This window comes from Pseudophryne corroboree, chromosome 2 (assembly GCF_028390025.1).
Source record: "Pseudophryne corroboree isolate aPseCor3 chromosome 2, aPseCor3.hap2, whole genome shotgun sequence".
In the NCBI taxonomy this organism is placed as follows: Eukaryota; Metazoa; Chordata; class Amphibia; order Anura; family Myobatrachidae; genus Pseudophryne; species Pseudophryne corroboree.
The window spans coordinates 1,055,818,002-1,055,844,933 of record NC_086445.1 but is presented as its reverse complement, the minus strand read 5'-3'; the positions used below and the strand labels follow the sequence as shown (position 1 = coordinate 1,055,844,933).

The window sequence follows — 26,932 nt, the reverse complement described above, 5'->3', positions numbered from 1 at the left end:
AAATGCCAGGACCAGAGCGGACTGACCACCGCTGTTATTATTACACCGGGTCAGAGAAATGCCAGGACCAGAGCGGACTGACCACCGCTGTTATTATTACACCAGGTCAGAGCAACGCCAGGTCCAGAGCGGACTGACCACCGCTGTTATTATTACACCGGGTCAGAGAAACGCCAGGACCAGAGCGGACTGACCACAGCTGTTATTATTACACCGGGTCAGAGAAATGCCAGGACAGAGCGGACTGACCACCGCTGTTATTATTACACCGGGTCAGAGAAACGCCAGGTCCAGAGCGGACTGACCACCGCTGTTATTATTACACCGGGTCAGAGAAATGCCAGGACCAGAGCGGACTGACCACCGCTGTTATTATTACACCAGGTCAGAGAAACGCCAGGTCCAGAGCGGACTGACCACCGCTGTTATTATTACACCGGGTCAGAGAAACGCCAGGACCAGAGCGGACTGACCACCGCTGTTATTATTACACCAGGTCAGAGAAACGCCAGGACCAGAGCGGACTGACCACCGCTGTTATTATTACACCGGGTCAGAGAAACGCCAGGTCCAGAGCGGACTGACCACCGCTGTTATTATTACACCAGGTCAGAGAAACGCCAGGACCAGAGCGGACTGACCACCGCTGTTATTATTACACCGGATCAGAGAAACGCCAGGACTAGAGCGGACTGACCACCGCTGTTATTATTACACCGGATCAGAGAAATGCCAGGACTAGAGCGGACTGACCACCGCTGTTATTATTACACCGGATCAGAGAAACGCCAGGGCCAGAGCGGACTGACCACCGCTGTTATTATTACATCGGGTCAGAGAAATGAATATGATGCCAGGACATGTGTCACAGATATGATCTACAGTGTCTCATTTATGTTGTAGGCCACAATACACTCTACAGTAAGGATATACTGTACATTTATATACCTGACATTTCCATCATTTCTGATACTGGCCAGACATGGGCCCGAACCAGCCAGAACTCTTTCCCATTTATGGCTAGATGGAACAGAACGGGACTGGATGACTGGGAGGCCTCTCAGTGTGGCCGACAGCTGTCATCTGCCAACTGGACGCATGTGCATCACATAGTGATCCAAATTCATTTCCGCTGGATTTCTGGGGGCAATGTACTGGCACATAAAGCAATATCATCTCAATACGACGATATGGACAACAAGAAAATGGTGCAAAGGGTACATCAGATACTGACATTTTCTTAGCCCTACACTTTCTTGCACCTGCTTCCACAAATGTTCCCTAAGTAGCCTGAGAGTCTAGGCCACCAGGCAACTGTAGACCAGGGCTCACAGACATCAGAGCATATGCCGGCATATTCAGATCCAGCAACCAGACTCCTACAATCCATGAACCGCTGTTGTCCCTGGGTCTCCCCTAACCTCATCCTTCCCCTCCTACTCGGGTCTATTCTGAGCCTTCTTGCCATGGAATGAAATGTGCTTTGGCTTCCTGTGATATTAGGAGTGGTGCTTGTCAAATACAACATATCCCTAATAATTATTTAGACTGTTTCCACAGACCAAGGATGGAGCCAGCACTGCCTGGGCTGCTGAGTATTAGGGTTGATTCTATATCGGAGTGGGAGAAGGGACATTCTGACGTACCTAGGGGAGGAGACATGTCACCAGGGAAAGGAGCTACGGCCGAACAGGGTACCCGAAAAATACCCTCCCTGGCTCGCTTCGCTCGCCACGCTTCAGGCTTGGTGGCTCGCTCCGCTTTGCTCGCCACCTGATTACTAAAGGTAGTAGTTGGTGGCGTGGATAGTAGAGCAACTGTCCCGCTGGCCTAGCTCCTCCCCCTTGTGTTGTGGCTCCTCCCCCTGATGGAAAAGGTCCCTTAGGCCACTTGGATCTAGCATCAACCTGAGTATTAGGCCAGAAGATGGATGATATTCAGGAAAACACCACACACTATAACTCCATAGCGATGACATTGTGGGGGACGTGCAGGATCGGGATGAAGAATGGCGGCAGACTGAACAGTCTAGGAATTGCAGGTTCAATGCATTTGTCGATACGATCTTTATAGGTGGGAAATCCTTTAATGTACTATTGATGAAGAGATATTATGGAATCCAACTATGACTGACTTTCTCATGGCTGGAGAATCCTTTAGTTTCAGGATAAAATATATCTGCTCTAAAATACATTGGGTTTCATCGATCTCATCAATTGTCCAAATGTCTGGAAACAGATGCAGCATCAGACACCAGAAAAGAAGGCCTGTCAGGAGAAGTAGGGTTATTACTGACCAATGAGTACAACCAATGGGTGTGTCACACATCACCAGTGGCGGGATCCCGGGCGTAGAATGCCATCGGGGGAGGGGAAGGGGGGCAGCATCAGACACCAGAAAAGAAGCCCTGTCAGGAGAAGTAGGTTTATTACTGACAATCAGAGGAGAGACTCCGTACAATCAATGGCTAACTTACATTACATCCGTCACGTGTCTCCTTATTCATAATGGACTGATGAACAACCACAACAGTGTGACATTTATGTTTGCTGGTCAGAGTCCCATCTTACAATGCTGCAATGAACACTTAATAATAATAATAATAATAATAATAATAATAATAATGTGAATTATATAGAACTTTTCTCTAAATTGGACTCAAAGTTTTCACATTTGCATTTTAGAAAAGATACAAAATAAACGTAAGGATTAATAGTCTACAGCAGCAGTTCACAAACCTTTTTGAATCATAGCACAGTAGAGTATCAGAATCTTTTTCACGGTACTCCTAGGCCAAAAGTTTCTAATTGAGATATTTACATACAATATGAAATGAAGTAAATTGTGTCTATATGTCATCCTTAGGGTCAGTTATGTGGTGAGGAACGCGATTCACTTCTGTTTCTCCTTATATACTATGACTGGCAGCCACCAGCACTGGGTTTGCCTATTACATTGACCATAAATAATGTGAATTAATCCTGTACCACCAACTTGAGGCACCACTACAAGTGTCCCGAGGCGCCCCAAGGTTCCACGGCACAGTTTGGAAACCACAGGTCTACAGAAAAGAGAGCTAACCATCTGGGTTGTTTTTGCCTTTCTGAGAAAAGAAAAGGGACCTGGAGAAATGCATAAGAGAGCATGCGGGGCCTGAATCTGTTTATGTCGGTGTCTCGCATACTGTGCAAGGAAGGTCCAGAGCGTTTGAGCCAGAAAGCTGAAAGCTCTATATCCAAATGAAGGGAGATCCTGGTTACTAACTGTCTTTCAGTTCCAGATCCCTGTAAGCGAGAGGGCAAGTGTGGAATCAGAAGCTGCCTCAGGTACCTTGAGTCCTGGTCATGTAGGGCTGTGAAAGTGGGTAAGCCAATTATGAAATCTATTCACCATCTTACAGGCAGCCAGTGGAGGGAGTAGAGAATGGGTGCTATGTGGCTGGTATTTGCTTGGTAGGTTAACATCCTGGCAGCTGAATATTGTACTGTATTCAAGCGATGCTATTCTTTTACTGGGAGACACAGGTAGAGGGCATTGCAGTAGTCTAGGCGTGATGATACAAATGCATGTATGACTTTAGGCAGATCTTCTGAGGGAATTAAGTGCTGGATTTTAGCTATGTTCCTTAGATGGGAGAATGAGTATTTGATTGTGGTTGATACCAGATGTTTACGTGTGAGGCAATCATCCAGGACAATACCAAGATTCCGCACATGTTCAGTACATTGCAACTCTGAACCCCCAATCAACCAGTCCTACTGCAATACAGACCTCTGCTTTATCAGATTCAGTCACAGCCAACTGGCACTCATCCACTATCGGAACTCAGCTGGACAGACATTTAGGGTCTTTATTGGGTTAGCAATAACTAGAGCAAAGGACAGGTACAGTTGTGTATCATCTGCATAGCAGTGGTAGACCAGGCCATGGCGCCTGATTATTTCACCCAGAGGCAGCATGTATATTGCAAAAAGCATGGGAGATAGTATAAAGTCTTGCGGGGACCCCAAGAGACAGTGGCACTGGTGATGAAGAGTATACTCCAGAAGAAACTGTGACCTGCTAGTGACAAATGATTTGAACCAGCTAAGGACTATGCTACCTTGTCCACAGACATTTTCCAGATGCTCAATCAGAATCCCATGGTCCATGGTATCAAATGCTGCAGAGAGATCCAGAAGAATTAAGATTGAACAGTCACCTCGGTCTCTTGCCATCAGATCATTAAGTACATACCAGGATTGTTTTAGTGTCATGTCTTCTGTATCCTGACTGGAATGGATCATAGAGTTAATGGGATGACAGGCGGGCTTTCAGTCGACTTGTAACCATTTTCTCAATCACCTTTCCTAGAAGAGGAAGGTGTGATACCATCTGTAGCTAGTCATGGAGTCAGGATCTAAATTAGTGGTTCATTAAAAATTCCTTTCTGCAGTGAACAATGCACCTTTCTGCCAGATACTGGGTAAATTATGGCAATACGTCCTATTGGAAGCTCGGCTGAGGAAGGGTCCAGGTCACAGGCGGAGCGATGCAATCTTTCAGGCAATTTCAACAATGTCTTCTATACCAATGGGCACAAAGCTAGTTCAAGAAGCAAGGTGGCTTACATTAACAGGCTTGGAGCCATGGCACTTAGATGATGGCTAGGTTAGGAAACCAGTCCGATTGAGTAGACTTTATCAGCAAAGTGACTGGGAGAGGGCTGCAGACATGCATCTGTCCCGCATGGAAAAAGCTGAGCTGGCTTGTTCTTTGCTGCCGTGAACTCACTTGCCACAAACTGTCTGAACTGTGTGATTGTGAATTAGTACTCGACTACTATTAGCTTATCCTCCATTATTTTAGTCCTCTTAATAACTGTGACATAAACAGGGAATTGGGGAAATGTAGTGGCTGGAGGGGTAAAGTGAGATGAATGAGCACTGGGGTGGAGTGTGAGATGACCAGTGGCTGAGAAGAGGGTGACGTATGAGATGACCAGGGTCTGAGAAGAGCGTGGAGTGTGAGATGACTAGAGGCTGAGAAGAGGGTGGAGTGTGAGATTACTAGGGGCTGAGAAGGGCTGAAGTGTTAGATGACAAGCGGCTGAGAAGGGGTGAAGTGTGAGCTGACATGGGGCTGAGAAGCGGTGAAGTGTGAGATGACTAGGGGCTGAGAAGCGGTGAAGTGTGAGATGACTAGGGGCTGAGAAGGGGGTGGAGTGTGAGATGACCAGGAGTTGAGAAGAGGGTGAGTGTGAGATGACCAGGAGCTGAGAAAAGGGTGAGTGTGAGATGACCAGGGGCTAAGAAGGGGGTGGAGTGTGAGATGACATGGGGCTGAGAAGGGGGTGGAGTGTGAGATGACCAGGGGCTGAGAAGGGGTGAAGTATGTGGTGACCAGGGGCTGAGAAGGGGTGCAATGTGAGATGACTAGGGGCTGAGAAGGGGTGAAGTATGAGATGACTAGGGGCTGAGAAGGGGTGAAGTATGAGATGACTAGCGGCTGAGAAGGGGTGAAGTGTGAGATGACTAGGGGCTGGGAAGGGGTGAAGTGTGAGATGACTAGGGGCTGAGAAGGGATGCAGTGTGAGTTGACCAGGAGCTGAGAAGAGGGTGAGTGTGAGATGACTAGGGGCTGAGAAGGGGTGAAGTGTGAGATGACTAGGGGCTGAGAAGGGGTGAAGTGTGAGATGACTAGGGGCTGAGAAGGGGTGAAGTGTGAGATGACTAGGGGCTGAGAAGGGGTGAAGTGTGAGATGACTAGGGGCTGAGAAGGGGTGAAGTGTGAGATGACTAGGGGCTGAGAAGGGGTGAAGTGTGAGATGACTAGGAGCTGAGAAGGGGTGAAGTGTGAGATTACTAGGGGCTGAGAAGGGGGTGAAGTATGAGCAGACCAGGAGCTGAGTAGAGGGTGAGTGTGAGATGACCATGGGCTGAGAAGGGGTTGGAGTGTGAGATGACCAGGGGCTGAGAAGGGGTTAAGTATGTGGTGACCAGGGGCTGAGAAGGGGTGGCGTGTGAGATGACCAGGGGCTGAGAAGGGGTGGCGTGTGAGATGACCAGGGGCTGAGAAGGGGTGGAGTGTGAGATGACCAGGTGCTGAGAAGGGGTGGAGTGTGAGATGACCAGGTGCTGAGAAGGAAGTGGAGGGTGAGATGACCAAAGGCTGAGAAGAGGATGGAGTGTGAGATGACCAGGGGCTGAGAAGGAAGTGGAGGGTGAGATGACCAAAGGCTGAGAAGAGGTGGAGTGTGAGATGACCAGGGGCTGAGAAGGAAGTGGAGGGTGAGATGACCAAAGGCTGAGAAGAGGATGGAGTGTGAGATGACCAGGGGCTGAGAAGGAGGTAGAGTGTGAGATGACCAGCGGCTGAGAAGGGGTTGGAGTGTGAAATGGCCAGCGGCTAAGAAGGGGGGTGGATTGTGAGATGACCAGCATCTGAGAAGGAGGTGGAGTGTGAGATGATCAACGGCTGAAAAAGGGGTGGAGTGTGAGACGACCAGCGGCTGAGAAGGGGATGGAGTGTAACATGGATAGGAGGAGGAGTCTGGGGGAAAGCTGAACAGATACCAGAGTATAGTTCTGTTTGGAAACACACAAATAGCTAGTATAATTGCTACAGATAATAGATCTGCAGACCTTCCATCTCTGTTTTTGGATATCTTAATTGATAGAGTCATATCTAAGGATGTGAGATGTACTTAAACAGTAACTGGAGGCTGATCGCCAAAATAAAAAGCAATGTGTCCATTGGATAAAATGAAAGCATGTCCAAGGGACACTAAAAGAATGAGATGTTAAAATATTACAAACAAGGTAGAAGTGTTCCCTATCTGTAAAGATAAAGGGGGATAAACAGTCAGAAAGGACAACCAGGTAGGGAGCCCAAGTGGGAAGACTGTAGAAGAATCTTTAATACATGGAACAACCCATGCCACCTGTGACATTACTACAGCTATGCCACCTAAGAGGATATGGGGACCATAGAGCAAGATAGGGACTACAACTATAAAAGAGCAGGAGAAAGTGTCTTCTGTATCTCCTGAGGTGAACCAGAATATAAGTAGACATTCCCCAAGAGACTGCAGATAAGATGGGACAATCCGTTATAACTGTCCATATCTCACAATAGATTAGATGAATGAACCTTCCCAACACTGTTGTAAGAATGGACAAAAATATAGCAGTAAAGTTTCAGAGTACATAATCCATTCCATTAATCTAACCGACCACATCCTAATGTCTCCACTCCGATCTGCTACTACATGACACATATCCAAATGCCTCCGCCCGATCCCTCTAGTCCATGACACATATGCTAATGCCTCCACCCGATCCCTCTAGTCCATGAAATATATGCTAATGCCTCCTTTCCGATCCTGCTAGTTCATGACATATATCTTAATGCCTCCACCTGATCCCTCTAGCCCATGACACATACCTGAATGCCTCCATCCGATCCCTCTAGTCCATGACACATATGCTAATGTCTCCACTCCGATCCCGCTACTCCATGACACATATCCTAATGCCTCCATCCGATCCCTCTAGTCCATGACACATAACCGAATGCCTCCACCCGATCCCTCTATACATGACACATATGCTAATGCCTCCACTCCGATCCCTCTAGTCCATGACACATGCTAATGCCTCCACTCCAAATCCGCTACTCCATGACACATATGCTAATGCCTCCACCCGATCCCTCTAGTCCATGACACATATCCTAATGCTGCTAGTCCACTACATATTCCTTCATTAATTGAATTTAACCAGCTCAATTTCTGCTTGTGTTGTCTTTGTATAAATTGTATTTGTCAGGGCACGGATTCCTTTCCCACCCTCGCTCCCCCGATGTTGCTGCCTTCTTCTGCTGTTACATCTACTTTGCCAGTAGCTTCTCTTCTGGACTTTTAAACAGAATTTATAAAAAGACCACATTGCATTTTCCTCTTTTAGATAGTCCTATAAACTGTTCTTAAAATATCTTTCTAGAGAAGCTCAGATGAATGATCCAATATAATTCTGAATGTTCCATTCACTGAGAGTACACTGATGGTACACACTACTCCATGGTAATGTATCATGGGCAGTATGCTATGGAAGTGCAGTACAGCATCAGTATAAAAAGAGTACAGCTGTGACATTTCCTCAGTACTGGAGTGTGATACAGAATGCAGCCTATGCTGCTTGTGCTTCTTCTGGGTGACACTAACCTCCTACCTCCTGCTACTTACTCTGACATAGGTGTGACTTAATTCTTTCTTCAAACCTGGTAAGGCAATGACATCATCAGCCTATTCCCCTTATTAGTCATTAGTGTAGAACTCACAGCAATACTGCCTCTCCCGGTACAATGACCTGGAAGAAGTAACAAGTCCACTCCTAACACAGCTCCAGCCCACGCTGATCTATAATGATAGAGAAACAGCTCCTTCCACCGGGAGGTCCATCACATCACCAGGGAGGATTCACATATATTAGATGAGTTTTTCAAGGTTTATTCTTTCACAACTCTACAAAAATACAGTTCTATTTGGGGAGTAAATTCAACATTTCATTCATTTTCACCCTTTCTGGAGACTCCCGGCCAGAAATGGTCATATACAAGGAAGTCACTGTCCATGTACAGAAGCCTCACAGCTGCAGGAACATCCATTGAGAAGCTTGGGAGTCAATCATCCCACTTCCTTCAGGACATCTCAGTGCTATCAAGTCTGCTGGTCATTGCTTCCATCTCCTGGTGATGGCGGGCTCTTTTGGCACAGGATAAAATGATCATTCGGCAGTGAAATCCTTGGAAGCGACGGTCAGTTTTTTAAGGTGCAAATATTTTGTCGCAAGTGAAGCTAAAACTGATGGGGTGGCACAAGGTTCTGTGCATCACTGTCACACCATGTGTATGGCACTGACAATATAAAGTGTGTGTGACAAGGTGCGCCTCTGTCCTTTCCATTACAGTCCTCCACCACTCAGCACCAGACCCCTTAATTCCCCTGCACTGAGTCCTGTCTCTGTGTCCTCCTGATCTGTGTCCAGAGAATCATCATCACTCTGACCTCCTAACATCACCTGCTGGACAGCCAAAGTGGCTCCATCCGATGTCAGTGACTGCAGACTGTCTGCTCCGAGACCACCAGGAGCTGAAAGTGTCACAACTGCACCTGAAACGTAATAACATCCAAGAGTTATAGGAGGTGACAGTGCTGACCAAGAAAATAAGAATTTACTTACCGATAATTCTATTTCTCGTAGTCCGTAGTGGATGCTGGGAACTCCGTAAGGACCATGGGGAATAGCGGCTCCGCAGGAGACTGGGCACAAAAGTAAAGCTTTAGGACTACCTGGTGTGCACTGGCTCCTCCCCCTATGACCCTCCTCCAAGCCTCAGTTAGGATACTGTGCCCGGACGAGCGTACACAATAAGGAAGGATTTATGAATCCCGGGTAAGACTCATACCAGCCACACCAATCACACCGTACAACCTGTGATCTGAACCCAGTTAACAGCATGATAACAGAGAAGGAGCCTCTGGAAAGATGGCTCACAACAATAATAACCCGATTTTTGTAACAATAACTATGTACAAGTATTGCAGACAATCCGCACTTGGGATGGGCGCCCAGCATCCACTACGGACTACGAGAAATAGAATTATCGGTAAGTAAATTCTTATTTTCTCTGACGTCCTAGTGGATGCTGGGAACTCCGTAAGGACCATGGGGATTATACCAAAGCTCCCAAACGGGCGGGAGAGTGCGGATGACTCTGCAGCACCGAATGAGAGAACTACAGGTCCTCCTCAGCCAGGGTATCAAATTTGTAGAATTTAGCAAACGTGTTTGCCCCTGACCAAGTAGCTGCTCGGCAAAGTTGTAACGCCGAGACCCCTCGGGCAGCCGCCCAAGATGAGCCCACCTTCCTTGTAAAATGGGCTTTTACAGATTTTGGCTGTGGCAGGCCTGCCACAGAATGTGCAAGCTGAATTGTACTACAAATCCAACGAGCAATAGTCTGCTTAGAAGCAGGAGCACCCAGCTTGTTGGGTGCATACAGGATAAACAGCGAGTCAGATTTCCTGACTCCAGCCGTCCTGGAAACATATATTTTCAAGGCCCTGACTACGTCCAACAACTTGGAGTCCTCCAAGTCACTAGTAGCCGCAGGTACCACAATAGGTTGGTTCAGATGAAACACTGAAACCCCTTAGGGAGAAAATGAGGACGAGTCCTCAATTCCGCCCTGTCTGAATGGAAGATCAGATAAGGGCTTTTACAGGATAAAGCCCGCCAATTCTGACACGCGCCTGGCCGAGGCCAGGGCCAACCACATGACCACTTTCCATGTGAGATATTTTAACTCCACAGACTCAAGTGGTTCAAACCAATGTGACTTTAGGAACCCCAAAACTACATTGAGATCCCAAGGTGCCACTGGAGGCACAAAAGGAGGCTGTATATGCAGTACCCCTTTTACAAACGTCTGAACTTCAGGAACTGAAGCTAGTTCTTTCTGGAAGAAAATTGACAGGGCCGAAATTTGAACCTTAATGGACCCCAATTTTAGGCCCATAGACACTCCTGTTTACAGGAAATGCAGGAATCGACCTAGTTGAAATTCCTCCATCGGGGCCTTACTGGCCTCGCACCACGCAACATATTTTCGCCAAATGCGGTGATAATGCTTTGCGGTACATCCTTCCTGGCTTGATCAGGGTAGGGATGACTTCATCCGGAATGCCTTATTCCTTCAGGATCCGGCGGTCAACCGCCCTGCCGTCAAACGCAGCCGCGGTAAGTCTTGGAATAGACAGGGTCCTTGCTGGAGCAGGTCCCTTCTTAGAGGTAGAGGCCACGGGTCCGCCGTGAGCATCTCTTGAAGTTCCGGGTACCAAGTCCTTCTTGGCCAATCCGGAGCCACGAGTATAGTTCTTACTCCCCTCCGTCTTATAATTCTCAGTACTTTTGGTATGAGAGGAAGAGGAGGGAACACATACACCGACTGGTACCCCCACGGTGTTACCAGAGCGTCCACAGCTATTGCCTGAGGGTCCCTTGACCTGGCGCAATACCTGTCCAACTTTTTATTTAGGCGGGACGCCATCATGTCCACCTTTGGTTTTTCCCAATGGTTTACAATCATGTGGAAGACTTCTGGGTGAAGTCCCCACTCTCCCGGGTGGAGGTCGTGCCTGCTGAGGAAGTCTGCTTCCCAGTTGTCCACTCCCGGAATGAACACTGCTGACAATGCTATCAGATGATTTTCCGCCCAGCGAAAAATCCTTGCAGCTTCTGCCATTGCCCTCCTGCTTCTTGTGCCGCCCTGTCTGTTTACGTGGGCGACCGCCGTGATGTTTTCCGACTGGATCAGCACCGGCTGACCTTGAAGCAGAGGTCTTGCTTGGCTTAGGGCATTGTAAATGGCCCTTAGCTCCAAAATATTTATGTGAAGTGATGTCTCCAGGCTTGACCACAAGCCCTGGAAATTTCTTCCCTGTGTGACTGCTCCCCAGCCTCGCAGGCTGGCATCCGTGGTCACCAGGACCCAGTCCTGAATGCCGAATCTGCGGCCCTCTAGAAGATGAGCACTCTGCAACCACCACAGGAGAGACACCCTTGTCTTTGGTGACAGGGTTATCCGCTGATGCATCTGAAGATGCGATCCGGACCATTTGTCCAGCAGGTCCCACTGGAAAATTCTTGCGTGGAATCTGCCGAATGGAATTGCTTCGTAGGAAGCCACCATTTTTCCCAGGACCCTGGTGCACTGATGCACTGACACTTGGCCTGGTTTTAGGAGGTTTCTGACTAGTTCGGATAACTCCCTGGCTTTCTCCTCCGGGAGAAAACACCTTTTTCTGGACTGTGTCCAGGATCATCCCTAGGAATAGCAGGCGTGTCGTCGGGATCAGCTGCGATTTTGGAATATTGAGAATCCAACCGTGCTGCCGCAGCACTATCTGAGATAGTGCTACCCCGACTTCCAACTGTTCTCTGGATCTTGCCCTTATCAGGAGATCGTCCAAGTAAGGGATAACTAACACTCCCTTCTTTCGAAGGAGTATCATCATTTCGGCCATTACCTTGGTAAAGACCCGGGGTGCCGTGGACAATCCAAACGGCAGCGTCTGAAACTGATAGTGACAGTTCTGTACCACAAACCTGAGGTACCCTTGGAGAAGGGTAAATTGGGACATGTAGGTAAGCATCTTTGATGTCCAGAGAGACCATATAGTCCCCTTCTTCCAGGTTTGCAATCACTGCTCTGAGTGACTCCATCTTGAATTTGAACCTTTGTATGTAAGTGTTCAAGGATTTTAGATTTAAAATTGGTCTCACCGAGCCGTCCGGCTTCGGTACCACAAATAGTGTGGAATAGTACCCCTTTCCCTGTTGCAGGAGGGGTACCTTGATTATCACCTGCTGGGAATACAGCCTGTGAATGGCTTGCAATACTGCCTCCCTGTCTGAGGGAGACGTCGGTAAAGCAGACTTTATGAAACGGCGAGGGGGAGACGTCTCGAATTTCTTGAGACGGGCCCCCACCGTGCCTGAGTCCGCTTGTAAAGCCCCAGCGTCATGCTGAGGACTTTGCGGAGGCGGGAGAGGGCTTTTGTTCCTGGGAACTGGCTGTTTGCTGCAGCCTTTTTCCTCTCCCTCTGCCACGGGGCAGAAATGAGGCGCCTTTTGCCCGCTTGCACTTATGGGGCCGAAAGGACTGCGCCTGATAATACGGCGTCTTCTTAGGTTGAGAAGCTACCTGGGGTAAAAATGTGGATTTTCCAGCAGTTGCCGTGGCTACCAGGTCTGATAGACCTACCCCAAATAACTCCTCCCCCTTATAAGGCAATACTTCCATGTGCCTTTTAGAATCCGCATCACCTGACCACTGCCGCGTCCATAAACCTCTTCTTGCAGAAATGGACAGCGCGCTAACTCTTGATGCCAGTCGGCAAATATCCCTCTGTGCATCACGCATATATAAAAATGCATCTTTCAAATGCTCTATAGTCAGTAATATACTGTCCCTATCTAGGGTATCAATATTTTCCGTCAGGGAATCCGACCACGCCACGCCCGCACTGCACATCCAGGCTGAGGCGATTGCTGGTCGCAGTATAACACCCGTGTGAGTGTATATACATTTTAGGATATTCTCCTGCTTTCTATCGGCAGGTTCCTTTAGGGCGGCCGTATCAGGAGAGGGTAGTGCTACCTGTTTTAGACAAGCGTGTGAGCGCTTTATCCACCCTAGGGGGTGTTTCCCAACGTGCCCTATCCTCTGGCGGGAAAGGGTATGATGCCAATAACCTTTTAGGAATTATCAGTTTTTTATCGGGGGAAACCCACGCCTCATCACACACTTCATTTAATTCCTCGGATACAGGAAAAACTACAGGCAGTTTTTTCTCACCAAACATAATACCCTTTTTAGTGGTACTTGTATTATCAGAGATATGCAATACATTTTTCATTGCTGCAATCATGTAACGTGTGGCCCTACTGGAAGTCACGTTTGTCTCCTCATCATCGACACTGGAGTCAGTATCCGTGTCTGTGTCTGCCATTTGAGGTAACGGGCGTTTTAAAGCCCCTGATGGCGTTTGAGACCCCTGGACAGGCACAAGCTGAGTAGCCGGCTGTCTCATGTCGTCAACTGTCTTTCGTAAAGAACTGACACTGTCACGCAATTCCTTCCATAAGCTCAGCCACTCAGGTGTCGACTCCCTAGGGGGTGACAACTCTATAATAGGCAATTGCTCCGCCTCCATCTCATTTTCCTCCTCAAACATGTCGACACAATCGTACCGACACACCGCACACACACACAGGGAATGCTCTGATAGAGGACAGGACCCCACTAGCCCTTTGGGGAGACAGAGGGAGAGTATGCCAGCACACACCAGAGCGCTATATATTGACAGGAATACCACTATAAAACGTGCTTTTCCCTTTATAGCTGCTGTTAGTATTAAAACTGCGCCAAATTAGTGCCCCCCTCTCTTTTTTACCCTTTTCTGTAGTGCAGGACTGCAGGGGAGAGTCAGGGAGACGTCCTTCCAGCGGAGCTGTGATGGAAAATGGCGCCCGTGTGCTGAGGAGATAGGCTCCGCCCCCTTCTCGGCGGCCTTTTCTCCCGCTTTTTGGTGAGTTCTGGCAGGGGTTAAAATACATCCATATAGCCCTGGGGGTTATATGTGGTGTATTTATGCCAGCCAAGGTGTTTACATTGCTGCTCAGGGCGCCCCCCCCTAGCGCCCTGCACCCTCAGTGACCGAAGTGTGAAGTGTGCCTGAGTAACAATGGCGCACAGCTGCAGTGCTGTGCGCTACCTTGTTGAAGACTGATGTCTTCTGCCGCCGATTTTTCCGGACCTCTTCTTGCTTCTGGTTCTGTAAGGGGGCCGGCGGCGCGGCTCTGGGACCGAGCTCCGAGGCTGGGCCTGTGTTCGGTCCCTCTGGAGCTAATGGTGTCCAGTAGCCTAAGAAGCCCAAGCTGGCTGCAAGCAGGCAGGTTCGCTTCTTCTCCCCTTAGTCCCTCGATGCAGTGAGCCTGTTGCCAGCAGGTCTCACTGAAAATAAAAAACCTAAAACTAAACTTTCACTAAGAAGCTCAGGAGAGCCCCTAGTGTGCACCCTTCTCGGCCGGGCACAAAAATCTAACTGAGGCTTGGAGGAGGGTGATAGGGGGAGGAGCCAGTGCACACCAGGTAGTCCTAAAGCTTTACTTTTGTGCCCAGTCTCCTGCGGAGCCGCTATTCCCCATGGTCCTTACGGAGTTCCCAGCATCCACTAGGACGTCAGAGAAATAAAAGGTCTACAGCAGTGGAGGCATAGGAATGAAGACCTCATAACAGAGGGAGAAGATGGGAGGACAGGTGGGAAACAGAGAGCAGGGAGAGTGCAGCTGAAGAGAGTGAAGGCCAGTAGACAGAGGGTAGATTGGGGAGTGGTGCCCATGACAGACATGAGAAATCAGGAAGATTGCTGCTGGAGATAGTGATGACCAGCAGACAGAGGAAAGACTGGAGTGGTGCCAGGACAGACATGAGTAATCAGGGAGATTGCTGCTAGAGATAGTGAAGGCCATCAGACGAAGGGTAGAGGAGGAAGGCTGGAAAGAGAGCAGGGAGAGTGCAGCGGGTTGAGAGGGGACAAAACATCTAATCCCAACTATGAGCATAGAGACTGGAATCTTACCATCACCAATATCTCCTCCATGCTGCGATGCACCGCCTGCAATAGAGTCTGGCCAGAACCTCTGCACAGGGCGGCTCTGCCCACTCTTCTTCTTTGTCTTTGGAGTATCAGTTGTGCTGGAGTCCAACATAGGCTGCAGGATTCTGCGTCGGGCATTTATAAACCTAGAGGTGGAACAAGGTGTAAAAATACGTAAGTACACACACAATGTAATAATTTCAGGTACTAAGTATTTATAATCATTTATAAAGTCAGTGGGTGCTTCAGCTATAACCCTACATATCACGGGGAGCTTGGCTTGGTGGCCCAAGATGGTGGTCACATTTCTTTGAGCTCCACACTGGCTCATAATATAGGAGGCTTTTACCACCTTGGTCACTGCTCCTGCCTGGCCATCTCCACCGTGCACCCTTTTGAACGTGCCGGCTACCTGTTGAGAGTGCCCCTGTCCTCAGGGTCACAGTCCCGCCGGCGGAGGCCCTCTCTGGGATACTGCAGCAGCCGTAGCCCTTATACCAGTGACCAGTAGCCGGGCGTTCCAGCGGTATTACTGGTGGCCTGACGCAGCGTGTATCCTCCAGTGCCTGTGCCTAGAGTCACTTAGCCGCCCGGTGGCTGCGGGTGCGGCAGAGGTGGCGTATGCAGTGAGACCTTGCCTGCGTCTGTCCTCTTTCTACCCCCCCACCCCCTCTCCAACGGGAGTCTGCACACAGGCTCACAGGACTAATCTCTCAATTACCCCCGGGTCCCTTGCTGGGCGCCGCACACCACATGGTGCATCTCACTGGCCTCTACACTTTTACTGCAACCAGGTTGTGAACTTTCTGGATCTACCCTATCTGGGGGCGTGGCCTAGGATGGAATTACAGTCTCTATTCTCTGTGTTGTGTGGTACTGAGTGTTGCCTCACCCTACTTAGCAGTATTCCCCTACCTAGTGCTGCTCTCTCTGAGGTAAATTTACTAAAGTGTGGTTTTTTTTAGAAGTGGAGATGTTGCCCATAGCAACCAATGAGATTATAGCTATTATCTTCTATAAGGTGCTAGATGAATGATAAGTAGAATCTGATTGTTTGCTATGGGCAACATCTCCACTTCTAAAAAACTCACACTTTAGTAAATTTACTCATGCAGGTGGGGGCTAGTATTATAGGACTTTATCAGTCTCATTTATTTCAAGTCTCCTCCACCTTGTATTGTGCTGCATATCAAGGACTCTATGCCTTCTCTGCTGTTTGTGCTATGTTTGAGCACTACCTTGTGGCTGAACCTTGACCTAAGTCACAGGACACAGGGGAAAAGGGAAGAAAAAAAAGTCCTCTGGGCTATCACGACCCTCATCTCCACAATGAAAATGTGATACCTAACCAGTGGCCTCTAGGAGTCTGTGCTCATTTGTTCTACCTTTATGTGACATCTTGACGCTACTATACTCCTAACCAGCCCATTTATCATCTACATTAGCTGGTTCTTCTAAAGCATTGGCAAGACCGGGGAGGCTGCACACAAAAAAGACAATCCTCGTCCTAGAAACGCAGCATCCCAACCAGACATGAGACCTTTCCTTTTACCAAATCATTCCAATCAGGTTCCACCCTCCACACCTCTGACTCTTCTCCTGCTCCCTCCAATTCTCCAAGCACTTCCTCTAATGAAGACTTGTCCTTCTGCTAAAGTTGGTGATAAGATTAAAGAAATCCTGACCTATATTAAAACCTTGCCGACTAATCAAGACCTACAAAATACTAAATGGCAAGAGATGGCATCTGTTAAACAAGACCTATCTCTACTCTCAGATCGCTTCACGTCTCCAGAAGAGACTTAGGAATCTACAGATGCCACCTAATCTAAACAGACAGATATTATATCTTTCCAATCTGCTGAATAATACCCCTTTTCCACTAGCTCAAAAAACACGGGTAATGCACGGGGGCGCGCATTTACCCATGTTTTTTGCTGGTGGAAACGGCTTCCTTAGGAAAACCTGGATCAAGTGACCCGGGAATCCTACCCGGGTAGGACACGGGAATGATCCGGGTATGGTGTAGTGTAAACGGAAGCCGTGTCAATGTGACACAGCTCCGGTTTACACTGTATGGAAGGGCGGCGCTGGGAGATCATGTGATCTCCCAGCGCCGCCCCTGCCGCATCACCAACCCAGCAATATGCCGGGATGGTGACTGCTGATGGGAAAGGGGCAGATGTGATTCGCAGCCGGGTAGCACCCATGTCAGGCTCCCGGCTGCGACCCGCATCGTAGATGGAAAAGGGGTATTTGTTATGCACACCAGTGCCAGCAGGAATGTACTGGTGTCTGAACGGTGAGGGCTGCAAAACAAATGAACTCACAGACAGACTGGGGAATATGACATTACATACACAGAAGGTGATAGGGTAACAAAATAAACACAAAGTGAACAGAGAAGCCCAAAGGCTAAGAAACTGGGTGTCTCCCTAATATTAGGAATGCTCAGATGGAAAGAAGCAAGATGTAGTGATTTAATACGTAGAGAACCCGAAATGCTGTTGCTAAGGGCAACAGCAAAACCCTAAAGGGTTACCAACGGGTGTGGCAGTAAACTCCTTGGTCAGAGATGGAATAATAGACACAAGCAGAGTCTCCACAATCCTTGTCCTCACTTGCAGTGCACTGGTTCAGCTTACTGCCACTAAACTGACACCTGAACACCTTGCACAGTGAGAAAGGATTTTGGCAGGCAAGTCTGAAAATACAGCCGCAAACTTGCTAGGTTCACAGAGTAGCAAAAGAACCCCAGCAGGTTAAACGACTGACTCCAGTCTTACTGCTAGGTCTGGATTGGCAGAGTGTAATACCAAATCCCAAGGCCTATTTGCAGTAAGCAACAAACAAATAAAGTTTACACAGTACTAGCTAGCTTTCAGGAACTGACTAACCAACAAAGATTCAGCAGCATCTGCCTAACCTGAGAAGAGGGTTTATATAGCAGGTGCTGTCCACGCCCCACTCAGACCTCACAGACTGTGAGCACAAAAACCAGCACCGGATCCCCTGCCGTGCACAGAGCCTGTAACCACTGCACAGCAAAAGACCCGAACCGGAGTATCAGCTACGCTCATGTTACTCCGCTAGCACTTGTCTCCCGGTTGCCATGACGACGTGGCAGCACAGAGCAGGAGACCCTAACAGTACCCCCCCTCTGACGAGGGGTCAAAGAACCCCTACCACCGGGTTTATCGGGGAACTGCGAGAAGAAAGAGCGTAACAGTCTGGGGGCATGAAGATCACAACTGCGCACCCACGACCGCTCCTCCGGGCCATACCCCTTCCAGTGCACCAAAAATGACAGCCGACCCCGAACCATCTTGGAGTCAAGAATCCTTTCAACAACAAACTCCCTCTGGCCACGTATTAGAAGAGGGGAAGGTCTTCCACTGGAAGAAGGATTACTAATCGCCCGTTTTAAAAGGGAACAATGAAATGTTTTATTGATACCCAAAGAACGGGGTAGATCTAACTGAAATGCCACCGGATTGATAACCCTAGTGATCTTATAAGGACCGATGAACCGGGGGCCTAACTTATGAGATGGCTGTCTCAACTTCAAATTCTTGGTAGACAACCAGACGAAGTCCCCTAATTTGAAGCTGCAGGGTCTTTTCCGCTTATCAAAAACCTTTTTGGTCACTAATGACACAGACACAAGGGCTTTCTTCACTTTCCTCCAAATACCTCTAAGGACCGAAACCACAGAGGAACCACCAGGCGTGGAGTCCAGGGGGTCAAAAGAATTGGCCTTAGGATGATGCCCATACACACAAAGGAAGGGAGAGATCCCTGTAGCAGAGTGAGCCGCGTTGTTATAGGAAAACTCCGCCATGGACAGATGAGCAACCCACTCAGTCTGACACTTGGAGACATAACACCTGAGGAACTGCTCCAAGGACTGGTTCACCCTTTCAGTCTGCCCATTAGACTGCGGATGGTAGCCTGACGACAAGCTGACAGAAATCTGGAGATCGGAACAAAATGCCCTCCAGAATTTGGCCACAAACTGGGATCCGCGGTCAGAGACCACATCAAGTGGCAACCCTTGGAGGCGCACAACATGCAGCATAAATAATTCAGACAGGCGTCTGGCCGATGGCAGCCCAACCAATGGAACGAAGTGCGCCATCTTCGAAAATCTGTCAACGACAACCCAGATGGCTGTCATCCCCGAGGATTTGGGCAAGTCCACCACAAAATCCATTGAAATGTGGGTCCATGGCTTAGATGGAATATAGAGTGGATGTAATGGGCCAACAGGAACCCCTCTAGGAGTCTTATTTCGGGCACAGATGTCACATGCCCGAACCCACTGATCCACATCCCTAGCCACCGAGGGCCACCACACCGCCCTAGATAGCAACTCCCGAGTTCTGGCAATACCCGGGTGACCTGCCGACTTCTTGGCATGGAATTCCAGGAACACTCGCTGTCTTAACCTAGGAGGCACAAACAAAAGACCTACCGGAAGGTCTGGAGGAGCCTGCTCCTGTGCTCTAAGGACTAATGACAAGAGGTCCTGGGTAATGCCCACTTTAATACATGATGGGGACACAATGGGCAATGGCTCCTCGGTGGTCTCCTGGATTGGAGCAAAACTCCGCGAGAGCGCATCAGCCTTGATGTTTTTTGACCCAGGGCGATATGTTATCAAAAAATTAAAGCGAGCAAAAAACAAAGCCCATCGTGCCTGCCTGGCATTGAGGCGCTTCGCTGACTCTAAATATGCCAAATTCTTATGGTCGGTGAGAATTGAGACCACAAACTTAGCCCCCTCGAGCCAGTGTCTCCACTCCTCGAGTGCATCCTTAATAGCCAACAATTCCCGGTTACCCACGTCATAATTCATCTCGGCAGGCGAAAATTTACGGGAAAAGTAAGCACAGGGATGAAGGCGATTATCAGACACCCCCATCTGAGAGAGCACTGCCCCAATACCCATCTCAGAGGCATCCACCTCCACCACAAAAGGACGCTCTGGATCTGGGTGTCGCAGCACCTTGGCCGAGACAAATGCCCTTTTGAGACGGGCAAAAGCCGCTTTGGCCTCACAAGACCAGTGAGCAACATCCGCCCCTTTCTTAGTGAGTGCCACCAAGGGCGCCATTATAGACGAAAATCCAGCGATAAATCGTCTATAAAAATTCGCAAAGCCCAGAAAACGCTGAAGCGCCTTCAAACTAGTGGGCTGCACCCAATCCAGGACTGCCTGTACCTTGGAACCTTCCATTTGGAAACCTTCTGGGGAGATAATATATCCTAGAAATGCGATTTGCTGAACTTCAAATTCGCACTTCTCCAGCTTCGCCCCAAGCCGGTGGTCTCTGAGTTTCTGGAGGACTAAGCGTACATGCTTCCGATGTTCCTCCAGGGAATGGGAGAAGATTAGGATGTCATCTAAGTATACAACTAAGAATCTATCCAAATATTCCCTGAGCACATCGTTCATGAAGTCCTGGAAGACTGCCGGGGCATTACAGAGCCCAAAAGGCATCACCAAATATTCATAATGCCCTGAGTGGGTATTAAAGGCAGTCTTCCATTCATCCCCCTCTCTTATTCGGATTAGATTGTACGCACCGCGTAGGTCAATCTTAGAAAAAATGGTGGCAGTACGAAGCTGGTCAAACAAGACCGAAATGAGAGGCAGTGGGTATGAGTTTTTAATCGTGATACGGTTCACTTCCCTGAAGTCGATGCAGGGTCGCAACGAACCGTCCATTTTACCCACGAAGAAGAACCCCGACCCAACTGGAGACTGTGAAGGTCTGATAAATCCCTTAGCCAAGTTCTCCTGAATGTACTCTGCCATAGCCTGAGTCTCAGGACGTGACAGGGAGTACAACCTGCTCTTGGGCAGCTTAGCATTCGGCAACAAATCAATGGCACAGTCATAGGGGCGATGGGGAGGTAGTACCTCTGCAACTCTTTTGGAGAACACGTCCGCAAAATCTGCATAACATCCTGGCAATCCTGGCAAACTTAGCTGCGAAAGCCTGACTGGAAGGCTCAAGCAACTCCTGAAACAATCAGTACCCCAACTAAGAATCTCCCCAGAGACCCAGTCAAATTGAGGATTGTGGGCCCTTAACCAGGGTAACCCCAACACCAATGGGGCAAAAGTACAGACAGTCACATAAAAGGACAATTTTTCAGAGTGTGTGGCTCGAATAGACAAAGAAATCTGGCTAGTGCAAGAGGTAATTTTACCCTGGGATAATGGTTCCCCGTTTAACCCACAAATCTCAATTTCCGATGCCAAGGGTACTAAGGGAACAGAGTGTTTCAGGGCGAATTGGCGGTCCATAAAAACCCCATCGGCCCCACTGTCCACAAAGGCCTCAGTTTTGACAGTTTGACCGAGGATCTTCAAGGTCACCGGAATGATAAAAGTCTTCTTGGGAAATTCTGACTTCTGGCCTGACAGGATATTTCCCATCACCCTCAGGCCCTGAAGTTTTCCGGCTTTTCCGGGCATGATACTACCACGACCTTTATTCCCACAGTACAAACATAACCCCTGCTGTCTCCTCCGCGTCTTCTCACGCGAGGAGAGGCGGGTAGCCCCAATCTGCATAGGCTCCTCGGAAAATTCCTCAGAGTCTGAGGTTCCCTTGGGAAAGAAGGAAACCTCGGTCTCCCTTTCAAGCCTGCGCTCTCTCAGCCGTCTATCCACCCGAATGGATAACTGCATGAGCTGATCCAAGCTATCAGGCAAGGGATATTGTACCAGTTGGTCTTTTAACTGGTTAGAAAGACCTCTTCGGTACTGGTGTCTCAGGGCTGGGTCATTCCACTGGGTATCATGGGCCAACCTCCGAAACTCCGTACAATAAACCTCAACTGGCCTTCGCCCTTGCTTAAGGATCGAAATCTGAGCCTCGGCTGAGGCCGTCTTGTCAGGGTCATCATACAACATGCCCAGTGCCGTAAAAAAAGCATCAACACTTTTAAGCGACGGACAGTCAGGCTGCAACCCATATGCCCAGACCTGTGGGTCTCCTTGTAGCAAGGAAATCACTATGCCCACCCGCTGAATCTCCGACCCAGAAGACTGAGGCCTAAGCTGGAAATATAGCTTGCAGCTCTCCTTGAAACAAAAGAACTGCGAGCGATCTCCAGAAAAACGATCCGGGAGATTTACTTTCGGCTCCTTAACCCCTGAAGGTACTGCTGCTGCGGGAGCTCCGCCAGCGGCCTGCGAGGTGTGCATTTTAATGGACAAATCATTAAATTGTCGAGTCAGGACCTGCACCTGATCGACCACCTGTTGCAAAGTATTTTGAGGGGTATGCTCCATATTCCCACAAAATTTCAACAGGAGTATTAGGCTGCTGAATATGTTATGCACACCAGTGCCAGCAGGAATGTACTGGTGTCTGAACGGTGAGGGCTGCAAAACAAATGAACTCACAGACAGACTGGGGAATATGACATTACATACACAGAAGGTGATAGGGTAACAAAATAAACACAAAGTGAACAGAGAAGCCCAAAGGCTAAGAAACTGGGTGTCTCCCTAATATTAGGAATGCTCAGATGGAAAGAAGCAAGATGTAGTGATTTAATACGTAGAGAACCCGAAATGCTGTTGCTAAGGGCAACAGCAAAACCCTAAAGGGTTACCAACGGGTGTGGCAGTAAACTCCTTGGTCAGAGATGGAATAGACACAAGGAGAGTCTCCACAATCCTTGTCCTCACTTGCAGTGCACTGGTTCAGCTTACTGCCACTAAACTGACACCTGAACACCTTGCACAGTGAGAAAGGATTTTGGCAGGCAAGTCTGAGAATACAGCCGCAAACTTGCTAGGTTCACAGAGTAGCAAAAGAACCCCAGCAGGTTAAACGACTGACTCCAGTCTTACTGCTAGGTCTGGATTGGCAGAGTGTAATACCAAATGCCAAGGCCTATTTGCAGTAAGCAACAAACAAATACAAAGTTTACACAGTACTAGCTAGCTTTCAGGAACTGACTAACCAACAAAGATTCAGCTGCATCTGCCTAACCTGAGAAGAGGGTTTATATAGCAGGTGCTGTCCACGCCCCACTCAGACCTCACAGACTGTGAGCACAAAAACCAGCACCGGATCCCCTGCCGTGCACAGAGCCTGTAACCACTGCACAGCAAAAGACCCGAACCGGAGTATCAGCTACGCTCAGGTTACTCCGCTAGCACTTGTCTCCCGGTTGCCATGACGACGTGGCAGCACAGAGCAGGAGACCCTAACAGTATTACAGTCTCTAAAGGCTAGGGTGGATGATCTAGACAACAAAGGGAGACGAAAAAAATCCACATCAGAGGTCTACCTGAAGCTGTCCAACTTTCTAATCTAATTGATGCCCTGATGAAAAATGTTTCAATTAGATCCTCAGTAATGACCCAATAATCTTTGATAGTGCTCACTGGGCCCTTCAGCCTCGTGATCCCTCTCCCGACAGGCTGATAGACGTCATCTGTCGATTCCACTATTTCTCCCAAAAAGAGGAGATAATGTGAAAGGCCAGACAATTAGATGGTGTGGACTTCAATGGTGATACCATTCATATCTATCAGGATCTATTGTGTCACATACCGCAACTATGTAGAGCAAAGCGACCATAAACAGATGAACTACGTAATCACCAATTGCAATATAGATGGGGTTTCCCATTCCATCTCCAAGTGACATTCTCCGGTAAAACGCACTCCCTCCACATACCATCTAACATTAATTCCTTCTGCTCCACCCTAGGTCTCCCTTCGATTGAAATGCCAGATTAGAAGGACCCATTGGCTCAGATGGATTAACCTTCTACGTCAGAAAAGCATGCTTCCTGGCAGAAAGTTCAGTGCTCACGAAGGAGAACGAGAAGCGCACCTGATCACCCGGAGATGAAGGACACCTGAGTTCGCCGATACCGTTTGCTACTCTTATTTCTAGGTCTATTATTGTACACATTGACCTTGAAAAGCATTCCTGACTCTTTCCACCAGTAATTCTAGTACCAATGTTGCTTTCAGATAGTTTTTCTAATTTGTTGATCGTCTCTCTTTTCAGGATGATATATTGTTTCTATTATTGCCACATGTTTTTTCTGTATTCCTAACTCGCATGTCTTAATATGCTCCTAGAATTATTATTATATTGCACACTTCATTAGCTCTTTATTTCATAATTAGGATGCCATTGTTCAGAATAGTTTCTTTTTATTACTAGGATTTCATTTGACACTGACCCCCTATGACCCTCAACCCGCAGTTAATGTTTCTACTTTCTGAGATTTCGGATCATGCTCCATGGTCTCGGCTGTGGGAATTTCATTGTTGTTATTGTACTTCTTATTATTGTTTGTTCTCCCTTTCTACTCCCCACCCCCCTTTTTCTTCTCTCGTCCCCTCACTCCCCTTGCCCAGGGATCACCTATAAACTGCTCTTCTAGTCTTACCTGATGACTCCAGCCACTAAACTTTATAATTTCCTCCATTAACGCCCGAGGCCTGCATGTCCCTGAAGAAAAAATCTAAACTACTACGCTAACTGTGGGCTGGCAGGGTAGATGTGGTTATTATCTAGGAGACACTGTTTAAATTAGGCTCACAAGCTCCTTCCCTTTGTGATCTCCATTTCCCTACTGCCTTTTAGCAAGGGAAATCTGAAGGCATGGCAATCCTATCACCGAGGTCACGGTCCAAAGCATGATTCCTGGCAGACTCCTTCTGCTTTCCTGTCAGTTTTTTAACCAGACCTTCACGTTCATTAATATATATACTCATAACCATGCTCAATTTACATTCCTCAAACCTGCTTTAGATCAGCTTCAACCCCCGGTCGGGGGTATTATAGTCCTAAGAGGAGATCTTAACTGGACATTAGATCCTCTACTCAATATTTCTAATAGCTCCACTTGGTTCTCGACAGCTAAATACTGTCAAGTCAGATGGGTCTTTTATGAGCACCAGTTGGCCGACTCTCAGTGGATCTTAAATCCACATACCAGGACTATTAATTCTGTTACCATTCAGAGTCCTCGGAATGGGGTGGGGGGTGGGGTGGTATAGTGGTGGTGGGGGGGTTAAGGAGGCAGCTTGCCCCACCCAAAACATGCAAGGTGCCAATGCACAGGAGAAGCAACGTGGGGTCAGGTGAAAGAACGCACATTAAATCCTGCATGCAGTGCAGGGTGGTCTCGGCAGCTAGCCTCACCTTTAACATGATGGTCCTTGCTGGCTGCAATGCTGCCCCATCACAGCGCCTCTGTCCCTGGGACTCCCGGCCTCCTTCACCATGGTGTAGCCTCATCCCCACCATGATGCCACCTCCATTTCCTCCCTTTGGTACTGCCTCCTCCTCCGTGGTGGCTCCATCCTCAGGGGCTCTGAAATGAGTATCTATCTTGCCCTCCCAACCTATAAACGTTCTGACAACCCTGTTCCCATCCCCACAAAATGTATTCCCATCTAGCCCATCTCTTTCTGAGCCATAGACACTTCCATATGTTTGTTGCACCTACTATAGGACCTGGTCAGGCCAACTGGTTACCTGGTCAGGCCATGCCCCAATCTCGCAGACATTGGTACTACCGCACCCCTCTCCCAGATAGTGCACCTGGCGGCTCAATGAATCTCGCCTGCAAGATGCTCACTGTAAAGTGGAGATTCATTTGGTTCTTACTAACTACTGTATCTCACCCATAATGAAACCCCGGATGTTTCCAAGATAACTATCTGGGAAGCACATACGTGTGTACAAATTGTCATTATAGCAGTACAAAAGCCAATTTTATTAATGGGGGAAACTTTCAGTTCGGGCCTTGAGAGCTCAGCAAGCATCTGGGTTTGTACACACTGTTAAAGATTGTTCAGGTTCACCACACTCAGACACTTCCAAAATTGCTTCCTGCTTTCAACAGTATTACTCTAGTCTCTATAACTTGTTGGGTCCCTCTCCTGGGTCATTACCCCTTCCTTCCTCACAAGACGTCTTGGACTACTTTTCCTTAGTGTCCTTACCTACTATTTCCCCTTTGGACAGAGATGCTTTGGAACATCCCTTTAGTCGAGATGGACATACCTTTTTCCCCTTCAGGCAAAAGCTCTGGCCCTGATGGCCTAAAAACATGCTACCCTATGCCTTTAATGCCATCTTTGCAGACTCACAGTTCTCCAATCAGTCCTTGGAGGCACATATATTGGTCATCCCCAAGTCAGGTAAGGACCCCTCCTTATGCCCGAGATATAGACCCATCTCACTGCTCAACGTTGACCTTGAGTTATACGCCAAAATCGTAGCCAATGGGAAACACTCACTTCTCCCACACTTGATCCACAATCATCCAGGAGGCTTCGATCGAGGTGGAGAGGCTCGTGATAATACAACTAAGGTCCTTAACCTGATCAATGTACCTACTATCCTCCTGTCAACTGAAAAGGCGTTTCACAAGATACTTTTATGCCCGTCTGTGACTGGACGGTCTCGTACGAAAAGCCCTCACCACTTTCGCATCCCGTCCCAAGTACACAGAATGGACATTTAGGTCACAAGGGACCTGGTCTCACAGGGGATTCCCGCTTACAGTCAGTAACCACCTGTTACTGACTCCATCCACTACACAGTGGGTGGGCTCTGTGCTGCCACCACCAACCTCCTAACCTGCCGCGGCGTCTGGAACCACGATTCTGCTCTGTATGTGTCGACACACCCCCTTACCACACCTGTGTGGTGCTGACAAATCCCT

The 26,932-nt window shown here is 48.4% G+C and overlaps 1 protein-coding gene across 5 annotated transcripts in view; it reads right to left on the bottom strand.

Moving 5' to 3' along the window:
* Positions 1–2,410: 2,410 nt before the first annotated feature.
* Positions 2,411–26,932, bottom strand: part of PKNOX1 (PBX/knotted 1 homeobox 1) — a 394,584-nt gene continuing 370,062 nt past the window's right edge. For all 5 annotated transcript variants that reach the window (XM_063956915.1, XM_063956916.1, XM_063956914.1 and 2 more), the window contains 2 exons: positions 15,188–15,351; positions 2,411–9,151 (listed from right to left, as the gene is read on the bottom strand). In XM_063956915.1, coding sequence (XP_063812985.1) covers positions 8,943–9,151; positions 15,188–15,351 — 373 coding nt within the window. In that variant the 3' untranslated portion in view covers positions 2,411–8,942. The remainder of the gene's footprint in view (positions 9,152–15,187; positions 15,352–26,932) is intronic.